General features: G+C 43.1%; 1 protein-coding gene across 1 annotated transcript in view; it reads left to right on the top strand.

Moving 5' to 3' along the window:
* The window catches only part of CCDC77 (coiled-coil domain containing 77), a 51,372-nt gene that overhangs the window by 7,653 nt on the left and 17,323 nt on the right, over positions 1-26,396 (top strand). The window contains exons 3-7 of the mRNA XM_080661400.1: positions 500-553; positions 2,537-2,780; positions 8,298-8,440; positions 20,603-20,699; positions 22,018-22,090. Of these exons, the coding sequence (XP_080517526.1) occupies positions 516-553; positions 2,537-2,780; positions 8,298-8,440; positions 20,603-20,699; positions 22,018-22,090 (595 nt within the window). The 5' untranslated portion in view covers positions 500-515. The remainder of the gene's footprint in view (positions 1-499; positions 554-2,536; positions 2,781-8,297; positions 8,441-20,602; positions 20,700-22,017; positions 22,091-26,396) is intronic.

Below are 26,396 nucleotides of genomic sequence, written 5' to 3'. Positions count from 1 at the left end.
CTCCCTCCCTCCCTCTTCCTTCCTCTCTAAAATCAATTAAAATAACTTTTAAAAAAAGATAATATCAATAGCTTTGTGTTTATCTTAAATTTAGCATAATGGGTCCTCTACCTTAATTTCCACTTACTATCTCTTGCTTATTATAAACTTTTTGCATCTCCCTCTCCTATAATTTCAGCAGAAGGATTGTAAGTTTGTTTTGCATTGTTGCAGATAACCTTCATACTCAGGAGGGTTTTCTTTTTGTGCTTATCCATTTAAAATATTAAATGCCATTCTGATTTTATTTGAAAATAATAATAACAAAGAATACCTTATGAAAATTCAAGAGTCATAGAACTTCAGGATTCAGAACTACTTTAAAGAATAGTACTACATTTTAAAACATCACATTCTACCAGCAGGCATGTGTAATGTTGGAGAGGGAACCATTCTGTGTGTTCTATACTGTTTTGTTCTGTTCCTGCCCTCTCATTCTGAATTTTTATGTATTTGACAGGTGTGAAAAGGACAGCATGAACTTTACCCCCACATGTACCCCTGTCTGCAGAAAGTAAGACATTTGCTTATTTTTTGAGTTGTTAAAGAATCAAGACTGTCCCGACATTGTGGCTCAGTGGTTGAGCGTCAACATAGGAACCAGGAGATCATGGCCCAGTTCCCGATCAGGGCAAATTCCTGGGTTGTGGGTTTGATCCCCAGTGTGGGGCGTGCAAGAGGCAGCCAATCAGTGATTCTCTCTCATCATTCTATCTCTCTCTCCCTCTGTTTCTCTTTGAAATCAGTAACGATATATTTTTTAAAAAGAATCAAGCCCTGGCCAGTTATGCTCAATGGATAGAGCATCGGCCTGTGGACTGAAGGGTCCCGGGTTCGATTCTGGTCAAGGGCACATACCTGGGATTTCAGGCTCCTCAGCCCTGGTCAGGGCTTGTGCAGGAAGCAGCCAATTGATGTGTTTCTCTCACATCGATGTTTCTCTCTCTTCCCCTCTCTCTTCCACTATCTCTAAAAAAGAAAAATCAATGGAAAAATATCCTCCAGTGAGGATTAACAAAAATAAAAATAATTTTTTAAAAAAGAATCAAGGCTTCTAACCAGTGCCACCCCAATAAATTTAATTTTAAAAAATTCAAAATTTCTGTAGCCTTAGTGCAAGTTAGTTTAGGAACTAGAAGAGTTTTGGCAACATACTTTCAAACTCTGGATTTGAACTATATTAGACTCATTTCTCTATTCTTCTTATGTGGAATTTAGATTAAAAAGTAGTACATTTATTTTTTAAAAAAAGTAGTGCATATAAAATGATAATACCAGAATCCAGACAGTTTGAGTGGGCCTAGTAGGTGCCAGTGCCTCCTGGATTACAGAAGAAACAGCCAGCATATACAGGGGACTTGGAATTCTGGTTCTGCCGTCACCTTGCTGCATGACACATTTCCTCATCCTCACTGCCACAGTCTCATCTGCAAAATCTCAGAAACGCCTTAGTTCATCTATTAACCTGTTCCCCAGAGTAGTTATTAGATAGCTGCCTTGGAAACATGAAACATCAAGTAAAAGACTATTTCTGTCACTAGCTTTTTTTTCTTTTTTTTTTAAGATTTTTAAAATTGATTTTGAGAGGGGTTGGGGGGAGGCGAGAGATAAAAACATCAATCAACTGCCTCCTGCACACCCCTACTGGGGATGGAACCAAACCGGCAACCTTTCTAAACACGGGACAATACCCAACCAACAGAGCCACACTGGCCAGTGCTCTCACGAGCTTTTAATGATTGAGATACAGTATTAGATTATTTTATTCTTATTAGTTGAAAGTACATTTTAATATCTCTTCTATACATGCTCACTTATTAAAAGTGCTGACCATGATCATTAACTACAACTCTGGACTTCTGGTATCAAGTTTCTTCGCTCTGCTGTCTTTTTTCTTATCTTATAAATTGTAGTCAGCCAAAATGGAATAATATTCACATGAGGGTTTATTTACTTCTGCATCATTTATTTTCTAACTTTCATTGTTTTAGCTTAAAAATGCTTCTTGTTCAACCCTTGGTTACCCTTAGAACTTGAATAGTCTTGGTCTGTGTCATTCATATGTCTCCAGTGGTGGAGATTAGAATCTGATGTGGTTGTATGGTTAGTAACTTGGCTGTAGTTCCTAATGCTGACTCTTACATAATGTTACTATGAACATTTTCTTATGTGTCACCTTGTGCATATGTGCATGAGTTTCTTTAGAACAAGAAGAATTGCAATTTTACTAGATTTCGCCAATTCATTTATCTGTAGTTTCACCAAATTGCACTTCACCAGTAGTATATAATTATTCCTGTTAGTGTATATCTTATAGTATTAAATTTTCTAACTGTTACTATCTGGTCTTACTTTATATTCCATTTTTTAAAAATGAATTTTAAAAATTCATTAATTATACACACTTTAAGAATACAAACCTGTTTTTTTTATTTAAGAAATTGTTTTATATATGTTTAAACAGTTTCATGAATATGTCCTTTCTAATTTCACATAGGCCGAGAACTCTTCCCAAGCATGGTGCTGCCTGTGGCTTCAGTGGTTCTACCAGGTGGAAGGGAGTGTCTTTTTCAGATTCAGTGGAGTCAACTCCTTTGCCTTCCATCGAAGATCGTCTGGCTGTTCTCTGCCCTTCTCAGGAGCTTCTGGAATATTATAAAAAAAAGATGGCTGAGTGTGAGGCAGAAAATGAGGACCTGCTGAAGAAACTGGAGCTGTACAAAGAAGCTTGTGAGGGACAGGTAAAAAAGAGATGAGCCCTAACTAGTTTGGCTCAGTGGATAGAATGTCGGCCTGCGGACTGAAGGGTCCCAGGTTTGATTCCAGTCAAGGGCACCTTGGTTGCAGGCACATCCCCAATAGGGGGTGTGCAGGAGGCAGCTGATTGATGTTTCTGTCTCATTGATGTTTCTAACCCTCTATCCCTCTCCCTTACTCTCTGTAAAAAAACAGTAAAATATATTTTTTAAAAAAAAGAGATGAGGAGAAACCAAGATGGTGGCATAGGTAAGCACCTAAACTGCTGCCTCGCACAACAATTTCAAAACTACAACTAAAAGACAGAACGGACACCATCCAGAACCACAGGAAAGCTGGCTGAGTGAAAATTCTACAACTAGAAGGAAAGAGAAAAGCCCACAGAGAATTAGAGGTACGGCAAAGGGTCTTTGTGCGCGCAGAGAGGAAGGGCGGCTGAGAGCCTGGCTGACTTTCTCTGGCGGAAGGGGGAAGGAAGCCCCCGACCGCACTGAACCCCAGTTCTGACTGCACTGAACCCCAGTTCCGGGCGAGCCCTTGGGGACCCACACTCTTACGGGGGGAGTCTGGACTCTCGGGCTGAGACTTGGGAGCTGGGGAAGGCAGAAGTCTGAAGGCGCGCGCGTGCCAGTGCGCACAAAGGCTGCGGAGGTTGCCACAGGCTTTCCCTAGTGGAAGGGAGTCGGAGGCTCCTGACTGCACTGAGCCCCAGTTCTGACTGCACTGGACCCCAGTTCCAGGCCAGCCCCTGGGGACCCACGCTCTTGTGGGGGGAATCTGGACCCTCGGGCGGAGACTCGGGAGCCGGGGAAGGCGGAGGACTGAAGGCGCGTGCGTGCCAGTGCGCACAAAGGCTGCAGAAGTTGCCACAGGCTTTCCCTAGTGGAAGGGAGTTGGAGGCTCCTGACTGCACTGGGCCCCAGTTCTGACTGCACTGAACCCCGGTTCCAGGCGAGCCCCTGGGGACCCACGCTCTTGTGGGGGGAGTCTGGACTCTCGGGCGGAGACTCGGGAGCCGGGGAAGGCAGAGGTCTGAAGGTGCGCACGTGCGCGCACGGGAAGCCAAGACTGAGACTCCACCCCATCCAAGCTGAGCACAGAGGCTATTGCAATTTGGCAAGTCTAATCCTATAAGGCTGTCTCCAGCACCGAACTTCTCCCAGCATAGACACAGCTGATCCTTACAGCCAACTGGCCTGGAGGTCAATTCCTCCCAGTGATACCAACAACAATCAAGACTTAACTACAACAAGGCTGTACACACAGTCCACAAAGGGGTGCACCAAGAGTGTCCACCTCAGGTTAACTGGGGAGGCCGACCCACTGGGCCATATAGGAAACCTAGCACACAAATCTACCCTACCAACTTAGGGAAGCAGTGAAAATGCGGTGTCAAAGAAACAGATTACAAACGAAAGAAATGGAGGAAAACAAACAACTGGATATAGAATTCAAAACCATGGTTATAAGGCTTTTCAAGAATATCCTAGTAAAGGCCGATAAATATAACGAGACCCTCAAAGATATGAAAAAGGACCACCTAGAAATTAAACATACACTGACTGAAATAAAAAATATTATACAGAGACCCAAAAACAGACTAGAGGAACACAAAAATCAAGTCAAAGAATTGAAATACAAAAGCAAAAAACACTCAACCGAAAAAGCAAAAAGAAAAAAAAAAATCCAAAAAGTTGAAGATAGTGTAAGAAGACTCTGGGACAACTTCAAGCGTACCAACATCAGAATTATGGGGGTGCCAGAAGAAGAGAGAGAGCAAGATACTGAAAACCTATTGGAAGAAATAATGACCGAAAACTTCCCCCACCTGGTGAAAGAAATAGACTTACAAGTCCAGGAAGCGCACAGAACCCCAAACAAAAGGAATCCAAAGAGGACCACACCAAGACACATCATAATTAAAATGCCAAGAGCAAAAGACAAAGAGAGAATATTAAAAGCAGCAAGAGAAAAACAGTTAGTTACCTACAAGGGAGCACCCATACGACTGTCAGCTGATTTCTCAACAGAAACTATGCAGGCCAGATGGGAGTGGCAAGAAATTTTCAATGTGATGAATAGCAAGAACCTACAACCAAGATTACTCTACCCAGCAAAGCTATCATTCAGAATTGAAGGGCAGATAAAGAGCTTCACAGATAAGAAAAAGCTAAAGGAGTTCATCACCACCAAACCAGTATTATATGAAATGCTGAAAGGTATTCTTAAAGAAGAGGAAGAAGAAAAAAGTAAAGATAAAAATTATGAACAACAAATACATATCTATCAACAAGTGAACCTAAAAATCAAGTGAATTAAAAACCTGAGGAACAGAATAATCTGGTGAATATAATAGAATCAGGGGCATAGAAAGGGAGTGGACTGATAATTCTCAGGGGGAAAGGGGTATGGGGGGTTCATGAAGAGACTGGACAAAAATCATACACCTATGGATGAGGACAGTGGGGGGGAGGTAAGGGCAGAAGGTGGGGTGGGAACTGGGTGGAGGGGAGCTATGGGGGGAAAAAGGAGAAACAATTGTAATAATCTGAATAAAGATTTATTAAAATAATAAAAAAAATGATACATTTCCTTTTAGGACTCTGATGAAGTGTAGTTATGACTGAGAGAAGATCTAGAAGTGACAGCTTGTATCACAAACATATATTTTTCAAATCCCCTCTACCCCAGCCTTGCAACCTACCCTTTTGGTCCCTCCTTAGGCCATAATCCCCCAAAACTGCTCCACCTCTAAAATCTTAAACTTTTATGTCTCGGTCTCTCTTATATTTCTAGTTCTTTCAGCCCTGTACACCTGACTTTATTATTATCTCCATGGCTTCTTGACTTTTCAGTTTTCCAAGTGTTGCATGTCAGTTTTTAACATCATGTCCTTCCCTTCTAACCTGAACCCCGTCACACTTCACTTTGGTAATAACTGTACTGCCTACACAGGACCCCTTGCTTATTCTTTTGCTCCATGTGCATAACTAAAACTCTAGCTATAATTGAATCCTAGTCTCCTGGAGCAGGGTTTGTCAACCTTGGCACTATTAACATTTTGGCATTGGAAATTCTTTACTGTGGGACTATCCTATGAATTGTAGGATGTTTAGTAGCATCCTTGGCCTCTACTTACTAGATACCAGTAGCACACATACGCACGCACACACCCCCAGTTGTGACCATCAAAAGTGCCTGCAGACATTGCCAAATTTCTCCAGGGGCACAGGAAAAATCGCCTCTAGTTAAGAATCAGTCTTAGAAAAGGTCACAAATTGTTACAAAATAAACTCATGGTAAACAAATTCATTTGTATTCTCAGTTACTATACAGCAATTTCCTTACTATCCCTAGTCAGTTCCTTCTCCCTCCCCACCTGTGCTGTTGTAACTTCTCTACTCTCTTCCAGCCTGCAACCCCACCTTAGCTGTCTCTTCTCAGGCAATCTTGCTTCCTGGTTCACAGAGGAAAAACCAGCTGTCAAGAGTGACTCCTTCCCACCTATCCACAATGTTTTCTACCTGTGTCCATCTCTCTTCTTTATTATTACTTCAGGGACAAAATATCTCTGCCTCTTTGAGCTGAATTGATTCAACACTCTCCCTGGCCCACATCTCTTTTTCTTCCAAATAAACCCTTCTTCATCATCTCTCTTCTCTTTGTGTTTTATTTTTAACCTTTTGCTTAACATGGGCTTTTTCTCCCCAGTACTGTATATAAACATACGTCTTTCCCAACTTAAAAACAAAACAAACAAAAAACCACAAAGCCACACCATTCTTTTTTTTCTAGAAGGCTTGGCTTTTGAGCTGGGCCATAATGTGGAGGTCTAGAATTTATAGGATAAACACCATTCTTGAGCTGTGCTTACCCCTCTAACTATTCTCTTGTGTAGATAGCTCTTTCTTTTCTTAGCCCCACTACTTCTGGAATAGTTTGACTTTATCCCCTACTCATGACTCTGTGCTGCAGTTTTGTCTCTCTCCTTACTGTTCCACTAAAACTATTCTTGTGGTCTCTAATACCCATTTGCCAAAATGATCTCTTCTCTTTGTGACCTCTGTAGTATCTGTCACTACTGACCTCTGCTTTCTGAAAACTCTCTTCCTTTTGATTTCCAGTTTTTATCTCAGCTCTCAGTCGCCATTAATGGTTCCCCTTCCTTAATCTTAAATGTCAATGTTTTTGCACATTCCACCATAAATGGTCTTATTTTTATCCATACCACCTCATATGGAATGATAACATCCAAATAGCTAGTGTTGAGTCTTTTCTCCTGAACTCCGTGTCAATATGTTTATATCTGAACTAATCTCGCTTTTCAACTCTATCCACACATCCACATATACCCCTACTATTTTCTTTCCCTCCATTTCTTATCTCTTAACTTTTTTCTTTATTCTGTGTCTTACTCAGTGGTATGACTGCCTGTAATTATGCCCAGCCCCCATATTCAATTATTAGTAAGTTCTATTGATTCTGCTTCCTAAATTCCCCTTAATCAATTACATCTTCATCATATTGCCTCAACCCTAGTTAAAACTCTCATTATAACTCACCTGCATTATTGCAATATCCTCTTTAACCAGTATCCCAGCTTCCAGTCTCATACCTCTTCAGTTTGCCTCTCACTTTTCACTTCAGTATCATTGAAATACTTGTAGTTGTCCAAACATTTAAGACTTTTTGATGGTTCGGTATTTACTGTTCTCTTTCCTGAGAGTACCCATCCTCATCTTGTCTCTAGCAGTCTTCATCTTGCAAGTTTCAACTTTTTTTAAAATCCTCATCCAAGGATATGTTTTTTATTGATTTTAATCAGAGAGAGAAAGAAAGAAAGACCCATGAGAAACATTGATTTGTTGCATCCCATACGTGCTCTGACTGGGAATTGAACCTGCAACCTAGGTATGTGCCCTGACCGGGAATCAAATCTGCAACCTTTTGGTGTATGGAATGATGCCCCAACCAACTGAGCCATTCAGCCAGGGCCAAGTTTCAACTTTTTGATGGTGGTCTCTGACTTTCCAAAAAGGCTTCAGAGATTTTACTCCTGCTGTACTTTCCCCCTCTATCATTTTACCAGGCATATTCCTCCATTAAATAATTATTTTGGTTGCATGTCTGTCTCTCCACAAAATTCCTCAGCTCTAGGTAGGAAGCATACCGTTTCATCTTTGTGTTCCATAATTTCATAATGCTTATTGAATAGAAAGCATTTTTTTAAAAATTGTGAATAGAACAGGTGAGTCATCTGGCATTCTGGATTTTAGAGTCTGTAAAAGGAAGATATGAGCGCTTTGACATTATATGCAAACATCATACTTAACCTGTAGCTTTTAAACTCAAGTCAATATACAACTTATTATTGCTGTCATTGGACGTCTATATTGGTGAAAACATTTACATTGTAATATTTCTACAAAAACTCACTTTTCCATATCTAATAAGAGATACTCCTGTGAGGCTCAATCTTTTCAACTACTTTTTTTTCCCAGCACAAAGTAGAATGGGATTTGCAGCAGAGGGAAGAAGAGATTGCTGAATTGCAGAAAGCTCTGAGTGATATGCAAGTCTGCCTCTTCCAGGAACGGGAACATGTCTTGCGCCTCTACTCAGAAAATGATCGACTGAGAATCAGGTACCAAGTAGGAGAAGGGAAATGTGGGAGTTACATTTCTTTTTCTTTTTTTTTTTTTTTAAATATATTTTATTGACATTTTACAGAGAGGAAGGGAGAGGGATAGAGAGCTAGAAACATCGATAAGAGAGAAACATCAATCAGCTGCCTCCTGCACACCCCCCACTGGGGATGTGCCCGCAACCAAGGTAACATGCCCTTGACCGGAATCGAACCCGGGACCCTTCAGTCCGTAGGCCGACGCTCTATCCACTGAGCCAAACCGGTTTCGGCGGGAGTTACATTTCTAAATTAAGATAAGTTTCTCTGTGGTAATCCTGTTAGGTTGTATTTCCCAGGAAAAAGGCTCTGAGATGGAGATTTGCCTACAGGTTAGTAGGAAGGCTCTCAAGAATGACATCTGTGAGAAGACTTGAGCAGGGGAAGAATTTGAACTGTGTTTGATACAGTGGTAACAGAGGCTTTAGCCAGCCCTATAGGGAGCTCTGAGGCTGGGACAGTTTTTCAGAGACAAAGGAGTCAGACTTTTGTACCTTCACAGCAATCAGTCATTTGATGTAGCCTGCCACCAGGGAGGGGTATAAACTTGAGAGAGGCAGCCCCCTTCAGGCAAAGGCAATTCCTGGAGAAGGACTCAACAACTGAGAGATAGGGGTCTTGGTCCTGAAGGTGGTATCTGAGCAGTGTCCACAGCATCCACTATAGTACACTTTTAAAATAAAGTAATTTTGTACTTTTCAGTTACAGTTGATGTACAGTATCATTAGTTTCATGTGTACAACCCAATGATTAAACATTTATATAACTTACAAAGTGATCACCCCAATAAAACTAGTACCCACCTGGCACCATATGCAGTTATAACAATATTATTGACTATAATCCCTATACTGTACATTATATCCCATAACTGTTCTGTAACTACCAATTTGTACTTCTTAATCCCTTTGTTTTTCACCCATTCCCCAAACTCCCTCCCATCTGGCAACCATCAAAATATTTTCTTATCTATGAGTCTGTTCCTGTTCTGCTTGTTTGTTTATTCTTTTTATTCCACATATAAGTGAAATCATATGGCATTTTTCTTTCTTTGTATGATTTATTTCGCTAAGTACAGTACCCTGTAGGTCCATCCATGTTGTTGCAGATGGCAAAGTTTCATTACTTTTATATGGCTGAATTATATTCCATTGTATATTGCAACATTTCTTTATCCATTCATCTATTGATGGACACTTAGGTTGCTCCCGTATCTTGGCTATCGTAAATATGCCGCAATGGAACATATGGATGCATATGTCTTTGCTTTTTTTTTTTTTTTTAATCTTTATTGTTGAGAGTATTATAGGTGTCTTCCTTTCCTTCCCTACCTCCAGTGCCTGCCACCTGTCTGCCCCACCCCAGGTCTTCATCACCCTATTGTCTGTGTCCATAGGTAATGCATATATGCATATAAGTTCTTTGGTTAATCTCTTCCTGCCTCCTCCTCCCTTCCCTCTGAGATTTATCAGTCTTTTCTATGTTTTCATGCCTCTGGTTATATTTTATTCATCAGTTTGTTTTGTTCATTAGATTCCTTGTTTGTTTTGATTTTTAGATTCAATTTCTTTTTAAATACATTTTTATTTATTTCAGAAAGGAAGGGAGAGGGAGAGAGAGATAGTAACATCAATGATGAGAGAGAATCATTGATTGGCTGCCTCCCGCACGCCCCCCACTGGAAATCGAGCCTGCAACCCAGGCATGTGCCCTTGACCAGAATTGAACCTGGGACCCTTCAGTCCGCAGGCCGACGCTCTAACCACTGAGCCAAACCAACTAGGGCTAAATTCAATTTTTTAAAATATATTTTATTGATTTTTTACAGAGAGGAAGGGAGAGGGAGAGAGAGTTAGAAACATCCATGAGAGAGAAACATCAATTAGCTGCCTCCTGCACACCCCCTACTGGGGATGTGCCCGCAACCAAGGTACATGCCCTTGACTGGAATAGAACTTGGGACCTTTCAGTCCGCAGGCCAATGCTCTATCCACTGAGCCAAACTGGTTAGGGCTAAATTCAATTTTTTAAAAAAATCTGACAGTTTTATTAATTTATTTAAAAAATTTTATTTAGTCCCAGCTACTTGAAGCCACCTTGCTTTCTTTTTTTTTTTTTTTAATATATTTTTATTGATTTCAGAGAGGAAGGGAGAGGGAAAGAGAGATAGAAACATTAATGATGAGAGAGAGAATCATTGATTGGTTGCCTCCCGAATGCCCCCCCACTGGGGATCGAGCCCACAACCCAAGCATGTGCCATTGACTGGAATCAAACCAGGGCTCTTTAGTCTGCAGGCCAATGCTCTATCCACTGATCCAAACCAGCCAGGGCTAGATTCAATTTTTGATTCAATAAATACATATTGCCATGTTATTGTTCTATTTTTTATCTCCTCCTCTTCCCCTTCTTCGTCCTCCTCCTCCTCCTCCTCCTCCTCCTCCTCCTCTTCCTCCTCCTCTTTTTTCTTCTCTTCCTTCTTGTCCTCCTCCTGTTTTTTTCTCCTCTTTCCACCTGCTCCTTCTCCTTCCTCCTCCTTCTCTTCCTCCTCCATTTTTCAAAATTTCATGTAATCCTGGTTTGGTGGTGATGAACTTCTTCAGCTTTTTCTTGTCTGTGAAGCCCTTTATCTGACCTTTAATTCTAAATTATAGCTTTGCTGAGTAGAGTAATCTTGGTTGTAGGTCCTTGCTATTCTTCACTTTGAATAGTGTCCTTTGGCCTGCAAAGTTTCTTTTTTTTTATTATTATTATTTTTTTTTCATATACCCTTTACTTTGGTTATATTTATTTTGCCTTAACAACTTTGAGATTTTTTTTTTAAATATATTTTATTGATTCTTTACAGAGAGGAAGGGAGAGGGATAGAGAGTTAGAAACATTGATGAGAGAGAAACATCGATCAGCTGCCTCTTGCACACCCCCTACTGGGGATGTTCCCGCAACCAAGGTACATGCCCTTGACCGGAATCGAACCCGGGACCCTTCAGTCCGCAGGCCGACGCTCTATCCACTGAGCCAAACCGGTTTCGGCTGGCCTGCAAAGTTTCTGTTGAGAAATCAGCTGATGGTAATATGGGTGCTCCCTTGTAGATAACTAACTGCTTTTCTCTTGCTGCTTTTAAGATTCTCTCTTTGTTTTTAACCTTTGTCATTTAAATTATAATGTGTCTTGGTGTGGGCCTCTTTGGGTTCATCTTGTTTGGGACTCTCTGAGCTTCCTGGACTTGTATGTCTATTTCTTTCACCAGGTAAGGGAATTTTTCCATCATTATTTCTTCAAATAGGTTTTCAACTTCTTGCTCCCTCTCTTCTCTTTCTGGCAGCCCTATGATGTGAATAGTTTGCTTGAAGTTATCCCAGAGGCTCCTTAGTCTTCATATTTTTGGATTGTTTTTTCTTTTTGCTGTTCTGATTGGGTTTTTTTACTTCCTTATATTCCAAATCGCTGATTTGATTCTCGGTATCCTGTACTCTACTGTTGATTCCTTCTAAGTTATTCTTAATTTCAGTTAGTGTATCCTTCATTTCTAACTGATCCTTTTTTTATATTGTTGATGTTCTCACTAAGTTCCTTGAAGTTCTCATTAAGTTCCTTGAGCATCCTTATAACCATTGTTTTGAACTCTGTATGTGGTAGTTTTTTTGCTTCCATTTCTTATACTTCTTTTTCTGGAGATTTCTCCTGTTTTTTCATTTGTGACATGTTTTTTTGTCCCCACATTTTGGCTGCTTCCCTGTGTTTGTTTCTATGTATTAGGTGGAGCTGCTGTGTCTTCTGAAATTGGTAGAGTGGCCTTGTGTAGTAGGTGTCCTATAGGGCCCAGTGGGCTTAGCCTCCCCACCTGAGCTGGACACTCTAGGTTAGCCCCTGTGTGGGCTGTGTGCACAGTCTTGTTGTAGTTGAGCCTTGATTGGTATTGGCATCACTGGGAGGAATTGACCCCCAGGGGTCAATTGGCTTTGAGGACCAGCTGTGACTACAGAGGAAGAGCTGTGTGGGAGACACCCCTATGGAGCAGGACTTGCTTCAGTGGGGCTTTGATGTTCACTGAGTCTGTCCCTTGAGTGTGTTGCTCGCAAATATGTAGAATTGTAATCTGGCATGGTCTGAAGCTGTCCACTGGGTGCACTGGCTTTGGGGCCCTGCTGGAGGTGCAAAGTCAGTCACTGCCTGGGGCTACCCATGAGGAGCTACAGAGCGATCTGCACATGGCTGCAACTTGCATTGGGCTTGGAAGTGCCTAGGAGAGAACAAGCTGTAAAGCAAGGCAGGCTGTTGCTAGTGCTGGCCTGGGGCCTCTTATTGAGTGGTATGGGACATACTGACACTAGCTGTTGCTTGTCTGAGAGTTTTTAGGAAAGTCTGAAGCTTGAGCCAGGACAGGCCATTCATATGGAAAAGCCACTGCAAACAGCTTGGGTGGGGCTGCAAATTGGGTGAGTCAGGCTCTCAGTGAATCACCAGGGCAGAGCTAACAGTATGAGCCAGGTTGATAGAGACTCAGATATGACCCCTGCTAGTCAGCTCTGGCATGGGGGGAGGTCTCAGCATAGGAACAATGACTACTATGAGCACCCCTGTCTGGAACAAAGCCACCCTCAAGTTCTTGCTCCAATGCCAGACAATCCACTTCTTCCATAGCCACTGCCCTGGCACTGAAGCTCAGAGGGAGTGAATCCAAGTAAGTCCATGCATGGGTCCTTTAAGAGGAATTGTCTGGGTCTCCATTAGCCACCTTGTCACTCAGCCACAATCTCTGCTGGTTTTTATAGCCTGAAGTTATGGGGGCTTCTCTTCACAGTACTAGAATCCTAGGCTGAGGAGTCTGGTGTGGGGCTAGGATCCCTTGCTCCTCAGGGGAGGTCTCCGCAACCTAGATATCCCTTCCAATTAAAGAAACACATCTGGCTGGCGTGGCCCAGTGGTTGAGAACTGACCTATGAACCAGGAGGTCATGGTTCAATTCCCAGTTAGGGCACATGCCTGGGTTGTAGGCTCGATCCCCAGTATGGGGCATGTAGGAGGTAGCCGATCAATGATTCTCATCACTGATGTTTTTATCTCTCTCTCCCTCTCACTTCCTCTCTGAAATTAATAAAAAAAATATATATATATATATATATATTTTTTAAATATATTTTATTGATTTTTTACAGAACGGAAGGGAGAGGAGGGATAGAGTTAGAAACATTGATGAGAGAGAAACATCGATCAGCTGCCTCTTGCATGCCCCCTACTGGGGATGTGCCCGCAACCAAGGTACATGCCCTTAACCGGAATCGAACCTGGGACCCTTGACTCCGCAGGCCGACGCTCTATCCACTGAGCCAAACCGGTTTCGGCAAAAATATATATTTTTTAAAAAGATATGATTTTAAAAAAAAAGAAACACCACACATAGGTGTTGGACTAGCCTGATACATGCCTCTACCCCTCCTGCCAGTCTCAATGTGGCTTCTTCAATTCCTTAGTTGTAGGGCTTCCATTCAGCCAGATTTCAGGTGGTTCTGAATGATAGTTCTGTATTTCAGTTGTAATTTTGATGTAGTTGTGAGATGTGGTGAGTACCGAGTTTACCTATGCTGCCATCTTGGTTCTTTCTTTGTCTTTTCAATTTAGTGTTTTGGATTTCATCAGATAAATACCCAAAGAATGGAATTGCTGGATCAAATGCTGTTTCTATGTTTAATTTTTTTGAGGCACCATGATACTATTTTTCATACTGGCTGTACATTGTACATTCCCGTCAGCAATGCACAAGGGTTTCACTTCCTTCATATGCACACCAACATTGGTTTTCTATTTTTTAAAATAATAGCCATTACAATGGGTGTGAAGTAGTACTCAAGTGGTACTCAAGTGGTTTTGATTTGCATTGCCCTAATTAGTGATATTGAGCATTTTTCACATGCTTATTCATATATCTTCTTTAGAGAAATGTTTATTCAAGACATTTGACCATTTTTAATTGGATTGTTCGTTTTATTGTTGAGTTTTAAGAATTTTAAGATATATTTTGGATATTAACCCCCTATCAGATGAGTGATTTGCTGACGTTTTCTCCCATTCTGAGGGCTGTCATTTTACTCTGTTGATACTGTTCTTTGATGCACAAATTTTAATTTCCATATGGTCCAGTTCGTATATTTTTCCTTTTGTTGCTTCTGCCTTTGGTGTCATATTCAAGAAATCATTGTCTCCAATGTCACTATTTTTTCTTCTAAGAGTTTTATGGTTTTTGCTCTTACATTTAAGTCTGTGGTCAATTTTGAATTATTTTGTGAATGTGTTGTTAGGTAATTGTGCAATTTCATTGTTTTGCATATGGATATCCAGTTTTCCCGGCACCATTTGTTGAAAAGACTATCTTTTCCCCCATCTAAGTTGAAAATAATGTAACCTTATATGTGGGACTTATTTCTGAGCTCTCTATTTTATTAGTCTACCTATATGTCTGTCATTATGCCAGTACCACACTGTTTTGATTATTGTAGCTTTATAATAAGTCTTGAAATTGGGAAGTGTGAGTTTTCCAGCTTTGTTCTTTTCTCAAGATTGTTTTGACTATTTTGTCTCCTGAGATTTAATATGAAATTTAGGATGGATTTTTTTATTTTTGCAAAAAATGTCATTGGGATTTTGATAGGAAATGCACTGAATCTGTAGATTGCTTTGTGTAATATTGACCTTAATATTAAATCTTCCTCCCATGGACATGGGATGTCTTTCTATTTATTTATTTGTTCTTTAATTCCTTTCAGCAGTGTTTTCAGTGTAGAAGCCTTTCACTTAATTCCTGTGTATTATTTTGATGCTATTGTAAGTTTAATCCTTTTTTTAAAAAATCTTTATTGTTGAAAGTATTACATATGTCCCTTTTTTTTTTTCACCCATTGCCCTCTCCTACCCCTCCCCACCAAGCCTTCACCACCCCCTGTCTGTGTCTTTGGGTAAGTTTAATTCTTAATTGTTCATTGTTAGTGTATAGAAATGCAGTTGATTTCTGCATGTTGAATTTTATTTTCCTACTTTACTGAATTCAATGATCAGTTCTAAGAGTTGTGTTTTGGATTTTGTTTTGTTTGATATTTTTGGTGGAACCCTTATGGTTTTCTACATTTTTATCATGTCATCCATGAACAAAGATGATCGTATCTCTCCTCTTCCAGTTTGCATATCTTTTCTTTTTTTGCTTACTTGCTCTGGGTAGGACTTCCAATACTATCCTGTTTAATAAAAGGCTAATATGCAAATCGACTGAACGGCGGAATGACCAGTCACTATGATGCCCACTGACCACCAGGGAGCAGACAATCAACGCAGAGCTGCCCCCTGGTGGTCAGTGCATTCCCACAGGGGGAGCGCCGCTTAGCCAGAAGCCAGGCTCATGGTTGGCAAGCCCAATGGCAGTGACAGGAGCCTCTCCTGCCTCCACTGTAGGCGGGTGGTAAGGAGTGAGAAGTCCTGGACTGCGAGAGCCCCTGACTGCGAGAGGGATGTCCGCCTGCTGGCGTAGGCCCTATCCCTACAGTGATTGGGCCTAAGCCGGCAGGCGGACATCCCCGAGGAGTCCCAGACTGAGAAAGGGCGCAGGCCAGGCTGAGGGACCCCCTCCCCCAGTTCACGAATGTCATGCACTGGGCCTCTAGTTTTAAATAAAAGTTGCAAATGTGGGCGCCCTTGTCTTGTTCTTGATTTTAAAGGAAAACTTTCAGTCTTTAACCATTGAATATGATGCTCGCTTGGGTTTTTCATACAGGGCTTTTGTTTTATAGAGGTTATTTTCTTCTATTCCTGGTTTGTTGAGTGTTTATATCATATAAGGGTGTTGAATGTTGTCAAATGCATTTTTTTAATCAATTGATGATTTTATGATTTTCCCCCTTCATTCTGTTAATGTGGTATATTACATTGATTGATTTTTATGTTGAACTATACTTGTATTCCAGGAATAAACTGCACTTAATTGTGGTATATAGCCTTTTAGTATGCTGCTGAATTTGGTTTGCTAGTATTTTGTTGAGAATTTTTGCATCAGTGTTCATAACAGATATTTGTCAGTAGTAGTTATCTTTGTTTGGCTTTGGTATCGGGGCAATGCTGGATTCATAGAATGAGTTAGCAAGTGTTGCCTCTTTTTCAGTTTTTGCAAAAGTTTGGGAATGATTGGTGTAGACCTTTAAATGTTTGGTGTAATTCACCAATGAAGCTATGAGGACTAGGGTTTCTGTTTGTCAGGTTTTTTATTACTCATTCAATCTCCTTAATAGTTCTAGCTTTGACCTAATGCAGAACTTCTTTTCAACTGAAAGCTCACCTTCCATGTCACTTAATATATGGGTCAGAGCATTATTCAAAAGTATGGAACATGTTTTCTCCAGAACCTAAAGAGTCCTTCTCTGCATTATGCTTCCTTCTTGGTGATGGTAGGTGTGAGATGCAGTAATTTATTCTTTACTTTGAAGGGAATGTTCTGGCATGCCTAGAGTGGACCCCTAAAACTTCACTGATGTGCTTTGTAAGATTTGCGTCAAACCTTCTGGAGCACGTGTATCTTACCAAGGGTTCTAATGCATTTGCCATTTCTTTTATTTATTTTTTTAGTGATTTCAGAGAGGAAGGGAGGGAGAGATAGAAACATCAGTGGTAAGAGAGAATCATTGCTTGGCTGGCTGCCTCCTTCAGGCCCCCTACTGGGGATTGAGTCCACAACCCAGGCATGTACCCAGACCAGGAATTGAACCCTGACCTCCTGGTTCATAGGTCAATGCTCAACTACTGAACCACACCAGCTGGGCACCATTTTTTGTCTATCCAGTCTGATTTAATATATCACCAATAGTGAACTAATGTAATCTATAGCAGTGTTCACCAACTGGTGGTCCGTGAGGTCCAAAAGGTTGGCAACCACTGATCTATAGGATTGCCAGATCCTGGTCCCTTTGTGTAAATATTTCTCTTTTCTGCGTCCAGTGCGGCTAGAGAGCGGTCCAGTTCCTGAGTAGGGGTGGCTGGGGGTTGAGAAAAATGAAAGAAAAAGACAGACACAGAGATAGAAATAAAAAGCTGGGGCTGGGTGGGACCGCTGCCCTCTTCTGAGAGACAGTGACCCAGAGCTGATGCAGCGTGTTTTATTTTATACCCCCAAATACCAAGAAGTTTTACTAAAAGTCAAGACAAAGGAGATTATTTGCATTCTAGAGTGGGCCCGGGTCGTATTCATTCCTGGTGCTTGGCTGGATTTACACAATAGAACCCACTCCCCGGCACCTGGGCAGAAATGAAGGTCAAGCTGACAACACTTCTGCCTTTTGGCAGAATGTGTTTCCAGGGTGTGGCTTTGCTGACGCCACTGGATTCAGCTGACAATTTAAAGAAATGCCCATGTGCCTTCCCAGGCACTCTTTACACCTTTGGACTGATTTTATAGAGCAGAAAAGACTTAGTCCTAGAGAAAGACTACAAAGGTATACTGTTGTTCACCACACATGGATGAGAACTGCTTATGGTCCTGTTAGGAATGGGTAGGCACACATGAGCTTAATCAGTAGCCACATACCATATACCTAAAACCAAGGTAATCTGCTATAGCAAAAATAATACATTGAGCATAGTTACTGAATTGGGACCTACTAGTACTTCATAGTTGTCTACTATTATCAATCTGGTTTTGCATAGGTTATACTTGTGAATGAAATGAGGGTTTGATGGAGGCCTTCACCTGTACATTCTTTGGGTCTTTATTTACCAAGTAGGGGTGAGGAGGGGCAGTTACAGAGGCTTCCAACTTAGCATAACCCAGAAGCCAAAAAACCAATTTGGAGGTTTTGCCAACTACCAAATATGTACATTCCAATTACTCATTTGGAGATGGGGGAAATGGTCACTGATTGAGCCTGGATCCAGTGAACCTATTGTGAGCTGGACCTGAACTAAAATTCCATTTATTACCTGGTTCCCATATGCCCTCCTGCCATGATAATGCTTCAAGTCACCAGGTATCAATGTCAACTCAGTCCATATATCTAGCAGTCTGTGGGAACCCCTTTCACGTCCCACGTGGTTCAGGGTTCCTGTTCAGGGTTCGGGTTCTGGAGAAGGCCGCACACAAATGAAAAGAGACTTGGAAAAGTATTAATTTGGAAATATTGGGGGCCAGGCGGGAGCCCAACTCTAGTGGAAGGGCTACCCTTTGCTCTGGCCTTTCAATCCCTTTTATTGAGACTATGGGATACGCCCATAACCTTTAGGCAGGAAATTCCAATAACAGAAATTTACATAGGAGAAACAGAGGTGGAGGCTGCTTCAGCTAACAATGTTTCAACTAAACAGTGAGTGATCAAAACAATTAAGGTTGTTGACCAGCCTTCCCAGTTTCCTGTCCACATCCTTCCATTAGTGGTAGAATGATTGGTTTCCGGCAGCAGTCTTTGAAATGCCTGCGTATTTCTTTTTCCCCATTGTACAATTACTTGAATAAATGGCCTTAAGCCCTTTGGGGAAGGACCGGGGAAATCATTATCATGTACACTTGATTTGGTGTCACTGGGTGACCCAGTTCATCCTTCAGGTCATAGTCTCTGGGTCTTAAAACTGTCTGAGGTGTGGAAAACGGGGATTGTGATTTTACACAGGGCACCATGATCAGCCTCCCTCCCTCTTTGATTTATTTCAGTTGTTTAAGTTATACCCTGTTTACCTGTTGAGCCTTCCCATCTGTCTTGCTGCTAAAAATTTTATGTTCCATAAATCATCTCCATATAACTGGCTCTGAAATCTCAGTTTAGAGTTTATTTCCTTGGTCCATATCTATATGTATAAAAGCCTAAGTGACCGTTTGACTGTTCGACTGTTCGACCAGTAACTATGATGTTCTCTGACCACCAGGGGGCAGATGCTCAACGCACAGGCATGGAAAATGGAACAGACTGATGAATCTCAGAAGGAAGAGGGGAGGAGAGAGAGTGGAAAGAGATTAACCAAATATCTTATATGCATACTAGAGGCCCAGTGCACCGATTCGTGCACTGGTGGAGTCCCTCATCCTGGCTTGCGGGGAGCGGGCCGAAACCAGCCTGGTGCATGGATTCGTGCACCAGTGGGGTCCGTCAGCCTGGCCTGTGGGGATCAGGCCAAAACTGGCAGTCTGACATCCCCCGAGGGGTCCCAGATTGCAAGAGGGCACAGGCCAGGCTGAGGGACCCCACCAGTGCACAAATCCATGCATTAAGCCTCTAGTCTGATATAAACTGTCTTAGGTTGGGTTCCCTGGAAAACATACTCTCAATGGAAATTTACTTGCAGGAGGTTTATTGGGGAGGGTTTTCAGGAATAACTACTTATGAGGGAATAAGGAAAGTTTGATTGGGCAGAAGTTTAACTGTGATTCAATTATAGCTGAACTCAGCCAATACCACAGGGTGTCTTAATATCCTGAATTGAGACAAGGGGATTGGGCTTTTGTACCCCTCCTTAGCCAGGCACTGGGTGCAGATTGTTCTTTGGCTAAAGCAGTCCCCCTTAACTGATGTCAGTTCTGGAGAGAGATTCAGCTGTGAGCAACAGCCTGCAGTGCTGCTGGTAGTTGGAAGAATCCTATATACCAGCTAATATGCAAATTGTCCTCTCAACCGGGAGTTCAGCCAGGGGGCAGGGCTGGCCAACTTCCCACGGCCCCTGCCCCCTGCTGGCCCCGCCCCCAACCACCACCACCCCCATCGGGGGCAGGCTGGCCGGCCAACCTCCCGCATCCCCTCCTCTGGGCCAGCCGGTCCTGATTGGCCCCGATCAGGGCTGGCCGGCCGGACCCTACCCGTGCATGAATTCGTGCACCGGGCCTCTAGTGAACTTATATCAGTCCTGAAGAGGAGCAGTGTGCCTACCACCCACAATAATGCTTTTCTAGAACCAACTAAGAAATTAGTTTCTGGCCCCTTCTCTCTGAATTCCTAAGTATAAGTACCTGATGTTTTCAAAGTTAGTGCTGAGGTATAAATAAATCCTATTTAATTTTAGTTTGAGGTTACCATTATTTAAACAAGTAAGTCAGAAGGGAGATCCTTTAAAAAAATTTACTTACTCTGGACGTAATGTGTGCTTATTCTTTATGAGAATTACAGGGAGCTAGAAGACAAGAAAAAGATCCAGAATCTCTTGGCTCTTGTGGGAACAGACACTGGAGAAGTGACCTATTTTTATAAGGAGCCTCCTAACAAAGTAAGTAATCTTTGGTATAGACAGCATGGTAAACATGGCTTTAACAAAATACGGTCTTGGATCCATAATCAGAGATATTTTGGTGCTTGCTAAAGAAGTTAGAAGGAGAATTAGTTATACTCCCATGTCTACATAAGTTCTCAAAGCATTTTCTATAGTTACAAAATGCTTTCTGATTTTATTCTTTTTCTTCAATTTTTTTAGAAAGTAGCATTATTTACCCATTTCACTACTTGGAAATCTAAAGCACAGAGGAGTAGATGTTTTGGATGAGATTATAAAGGAAAATTGGTTGTTTGTGGTGGTTGTTTTTTAATCCTCACTGAGGATATTTTTTCATTGATTTTTAGAGAGAGTGGAAGGGAGGGGAAGAGACAGAGAGAGAAACATCGATGTGAGAAAGACACATCGATTGGTTGCCTCCCGCATGCACCACTACCAGAGTCAGGGATCGAGCCTGCAACTGAGGTATGTGTCCTTGACTGGAATTGAACCTGGGACCCTTTTGTCCATAGGCTGACACTCTATCCACTGAGCCAAACTGGCTAGGGCCAGACTTAAATTTTAATACTCAAGTTTCTTTATTAATCTTTGTTTATGCTGACTACAAAAATAATGCATGGTCTTTACTAAAAATAAACACAGAAATCTAACATATAAAAATGGCAGTCTCCCATAATGTAAACCCTAGACATAAAGCTGTTTTTCCATTCATATAGGAATATATGTGTATATACTATTTACATTTTTTTACTTCTCTAAACAGTGCCCCAGTGAGCATCTTTATCCATATCTACATATGTATACTTCTCTGTTTCCATTACTTTCCTAAAGGCCCTTGTTAAAGACTACTTTTTAAAATATATATATTTTTATTGATTTCAGAGAGGAAGGGAGAGGGAGAGATAGGAACATCAGTGATGAGAGAGAATCATTGATCAGCTGCCTCTTGCACAGCCCCCACCCCGGGACATGTGCCCTGACCGGGAATCAAACCGTGACCTCCTGGTTCCTAGGTTGATGCTCAACTACTGAGCCACACTGGCCAGGCAAAGACCACTTTTTTAAAAAGCAGATATTACTAAATTACCCTGAAGGTTTTCTTTGTTTGTTTTTAGTTTATATCACCAACACTGGGTTTTATCTAGTTTGTTACTTTGTCCACTTTGATCTCATATTTGTGACATTCCCATATGAGTATATCAATTTTAACCAATTTAATTTATGAATAGTGTTGATCTGTGGCACTAAAGCTCAAAAATGAAACATCATATATATAGGAAGGCTATTTCTATACTTTTTTTCTTTTCTTTTTCAGGTCAGCATTCTCCAAAAGACTACCCAGACTGTAGATATTTGTGAACAGAATGAATCGTCAGCTTTCAAAGCAGGTACCAACCATATTATAAATTCTCACTGGTGCAGAATTCAGAAACAGTGCAAATAATTAGGATTTTTTTCTTACTATACAGTGATAATGAATGTTTATAATGATGCCTCTTGGTAAGCTTGAGGTTGTTTTTTTTACCTTTCCATGATGTTTTTGTTTGTTTATTTAATTAGTTTTATTTATTCATTTTAGAGAGAGGGGGGAAGGGAGAGAAAGAGAAAAACATCGACCTGTTGTTCCACTTATTTATGCATTCATTGATTGCTTCTTGTATGTGCCCAACTGGGGATTGAACCCACAACCTTGGCATACTGGGCCAACGCTCTAGCTGGTTTGGTTCAGTGGATAGAGTGTCGGCCTGCTGACTGAAGGGTCCCAGGTTCAATTCTGGCCAAGGGCACATGCCCAGGTTTCGGGCTTGGTCCCCAGTATGGGGCCTGCAGGAGGCAGCTGATCAATGATTCTCTCTCATCATTAATGTTTCTGTCTCTCTATCCCTGTCCCTTCCTCTTTGAAATCAATAAAGATATTTGAATATATACACACACACACACACACACACACACACACACACACACACACACACACACACATACTAGAGGCCCAGTGCACGAAATTAGTGCACGGGGGTGTGTGTCCCTCAGCCCATCCTGCACCCTCTCCAATCTGGGACCCCTCGAGGGATGTCCGACTCCCCGTTTAGGCCCGATCCTGGTAGACATCTCTCTCACAATCCAGGACTGCTGGCTCCCAACTGCTGGCCTGCCTGCCTTCCTGATTGCCCCTAACTGCTTCTGCCTGCCAGCCTGTTTACCCCCTAACCACTCCGCTGCCAGCCTGATTGATGACTGACTGCTCCCCTGCCAGACTGTTTGCCCCTAACTGCCCTCCCCTACAGGCCTGGTCACCCCTAACTGCCCTCCCCTGCAAGCTTGATTGCCCCAAACTGCCCTCCCTTGCAGGCCTGGTCCCTCCTAACTGCCCTCCCCTGCTGGCCTGATTGCCCACAACTGCCCTCCCTTGCAAACCTGGTCCCTCCCAACTCCCCTCCCCTGCTGCCCATCTTGTGGCGGCCATCTTGTGTCCACATGGGGTCAGTCATCTTGACCACATGGGGGCAGCCATCTTGTGTGTTGGAGTGATGGTCAATTTGCCTATTATTCTTTAATTAGATAGGAGGATTAGATAGGAGAGGCCTGGTGCACAGGTGGGGGCCGGCTGGTTTGCCCTGAAGGGTGTCCCGGATCAGGGTGGGGGTTCCCTTGGGGTGTGGGGCGGCCTGGGCGAGGGGCCTGTGGTTGTTTGCTGGCCGGCCGTGCCCCCCGAGACCCAAGCAGAGGCCCTGGTATCTGAGATTTATTTATCTTCTATAATTGAAACTTTGTAGCCTTGAGCGGAGCCAAGCCTCCTGCTTGCTTCGTGGCCATAGCCATTTTTGTTGGGATTTATTTATCTTCTATAATTGAAACTTTGTAGAGGCCAAGGCAGGCTAGGGCAGGCGGAAGGCTTGGCTTCCTCCATTGCCAGGGAAACCCAAGCCTCCTGCTCTCTCCATGGCCGTAGCCATCTTGGTTGGGTTAATTTGCATACTCGCTCCTGATTGGCTGGTGGGCATGGCTTGTGGCTGTAGCAGAGGTACAGTCAATTTGCATATTACTATTTTATTAGATAGGATATATATGTATATATATATATATATATATATATATACACACACACACACACACACACACACACACATATGTATATAAAATTAACATGCTTATGGTGTCAAGTTGTGAAACAGACTTAGAAAACTTCTGGAAGCACAGAGTATTACTTAGCCACTCTAAGCCTCAGTCATCTTATCTCTCTCTTTTAATGGAAATCTTAATTTTCTTTTTTTCTATATACTAGAAGCCCAGTGCACGAATTCATGCACGGGTGGGGTCTGGCCGACCCGCCCCAAGCAGGGCCAATTGGGCCTGGCCGGGCCAGCCAGGGGGAGGGGCCGTGGGTGATTGGCCGGCCTGCCCTGGCCCCGATCAGGATGGGGGTGCTTATCAGGGGTGGGGTCATCCGTGGGGAGGGGCCGCAGGCAGTTGGCTGGCAAGCCCCACCCTCTGGTCAAACACCCAGTCAAAGGGACAATTTACATATTAGCCATTTATTATATAGGACTAGAGGCCCGGTGCACGAAATTCATGCACGGGGGGGTGGAGTCCCTCAGCCTGGCCTGCACCCTCTCCAATCTGGGACCACTGGCTCCTAACCACTTGCCTGCCTGCCTGCCTGATCGCCCCTAACCACCTCTGCCTGCCTGATTGCCACCTAACTGCTTCCCTGCCAGCCTGATGGTCCCCAACTGCCCTACCCTGCCAGCCTGATGGCCCCCAACTGCCCTGCCCTGTGATGCCGGCCTGATGGCCCTCAACTGCCCTGCCCTGTGCTGCCAGCCTGATGGCCCCCAACTGCCCTGCCCTGCCCTGCTGGCATGATGGCCCCCTACTGCCCTGCTGTGCTGGCCTGATGGCCCCCATCTGCCCTCCCTTGCCAGCCTGAAGGCCCCCAACTGCCCTCCCCTGCTGGCCTGATCGCCCATAACCACCTCTGCCTCAGCCCCCACCACCGTGGCTTTGTCCGGAAGGAAGTCGGACGTCCGGAAGATGGCCGGTCACTCGGTCTAATTAGAATATTACCCTTTTATTAGTATAGATAATTGAAAATATAACATTATATTAGTTTCAAGTGTACAGCATAATGGTTTGAAATTTCTATATATTACAAGATGATTACAACAGTTAGTCTAGTTGACATCCATTATCACACATAGTTACACATTTTTTTTCTTATGGTGTACCTTTAAGATTTATTCTCTTAGCGTGAGCTTCTTGAATTATCCAAGGAATTAAATTTTGTTCTGTACAATTTTAGTGTTGCTTTTTAAAATACCCTATACTAGAGGCCTGGTGCATGAATTTGTGCATGGGTGGGGTCCAGCCGGCCCACCCCAATGGGGGCCTGTCGGGCGCAGCCAGCAGGGGGGAGGGGCCATGGGTGGTTGGCCGGCTGGCCCCGCCCCCAATCGGGGTGTTGGGGGCCAATCGGGGGCTGGGGGGGGGCCTGATCAGGACCTGGAGCAGGCCAGTTGGCTGCCGCAGTGCATGTTATAGCCACCAGTCATTCCGGTCATTCTGGTCGTTCCGCCATTCCAGTCGCTGGGCTTTATATATATAGAGAGAGAGATAATGAAACCCTAATATGCAAATTGACCAAATGGCGGAATGAACGGTGGAACAGCCAGTCACTATGATGCGCACTGACCACCAGGGGCAAACGGTCAACACAGGAGCTGCCCCCTGGTGGTCACTGTGCTCCCACAGCTGGAGCACTGCTCAGCCAGAAGCCAGGCTCACGGCTGGCAAGCGCAGCAGTGGTGGTGGGAGCTTCTCCCGCCTCCGCGGCAGCGCTAAGGAACGGCGAGCCAGGTAGTAAGGAGCAAGCAGGTGGGCAGTTAGGAGTGAGGGATCCCAGATTGCAGTCGGACATTCCCTGAGAGGTTCCAGATTATGGGAGTGCGCAAGCCGGGCTGAGGGTCCTCCCTCCCCTTGCACGAATTTTGTGCATTGGGCCTCTAGAATCTATAATAATAAAAGCATAGTATGCTAATTAGACCGGACAGCCAAACAACCTTCCAGACGTCCTTCCCAATGAAGCCACAGCAGCGGAAGCTGAGGCAGAGGTGGTTAGGGGCGATCAGGCAGGCAGGTGAACAGTTAGGGGCGATCAAGCAGGCAGGCAGAGTGGTTAGGGGTGATCAGGCAAGCAGACGAGCAGTTAGGGGCGATCAGGCAGGCAGGCAGGTGAGCGGTTAGGATCCAGCGGTCCGGGCCTCTCTCTCTCTCTCTCTCTATATATATATATATATATTCTTATTGATTTCAGAGAGGAAGGGAGAGGGAGAGAGAGATAGAAACATCAATGATGAGAGAGAATCATTGATTGGCTGCCTCCTGCACACCCCCTATTGAGGATCAAGCTCAGAACCCAGGCATGTGCCCTGACTGGGAATCAAACCGTGACCTCCTGGTTCATAGGTCATTGCTCAACCACTGAGCTACACCAGCTATGCAGTGTTGCTTATTTTAACAATACATCATAACCAAAATGTTTAGATTTTTTTTTTATTCCTTGCCCTTTCTGATTAAGATTTTGCAAAAATAGACACAGCTTCAAAGGAAAATTTAGTAGTTTGTTTTTCAGAAAGATGGGTATTATTATCCAGGTGACATCCAAGCAAAGTTCCCTTATAGAGACGCCTTTTTGAA

This window comes from Plecotus auritus (assembly GCF_963455305.1).
Source record: "Plecotus auritus genome assembly, chromosome: 3".
Taxonomy (NCBI): Eukaryota; Metazoa; Chordata; class Mammalia; order Chiroptera; family Vespertilionidae; genus Plecotus; species Plecotus auritus.
Note: the sequence above shows the minus strand (reverse complement) of the source record. Positions and strands in the feature narration are given on the sequence as shown.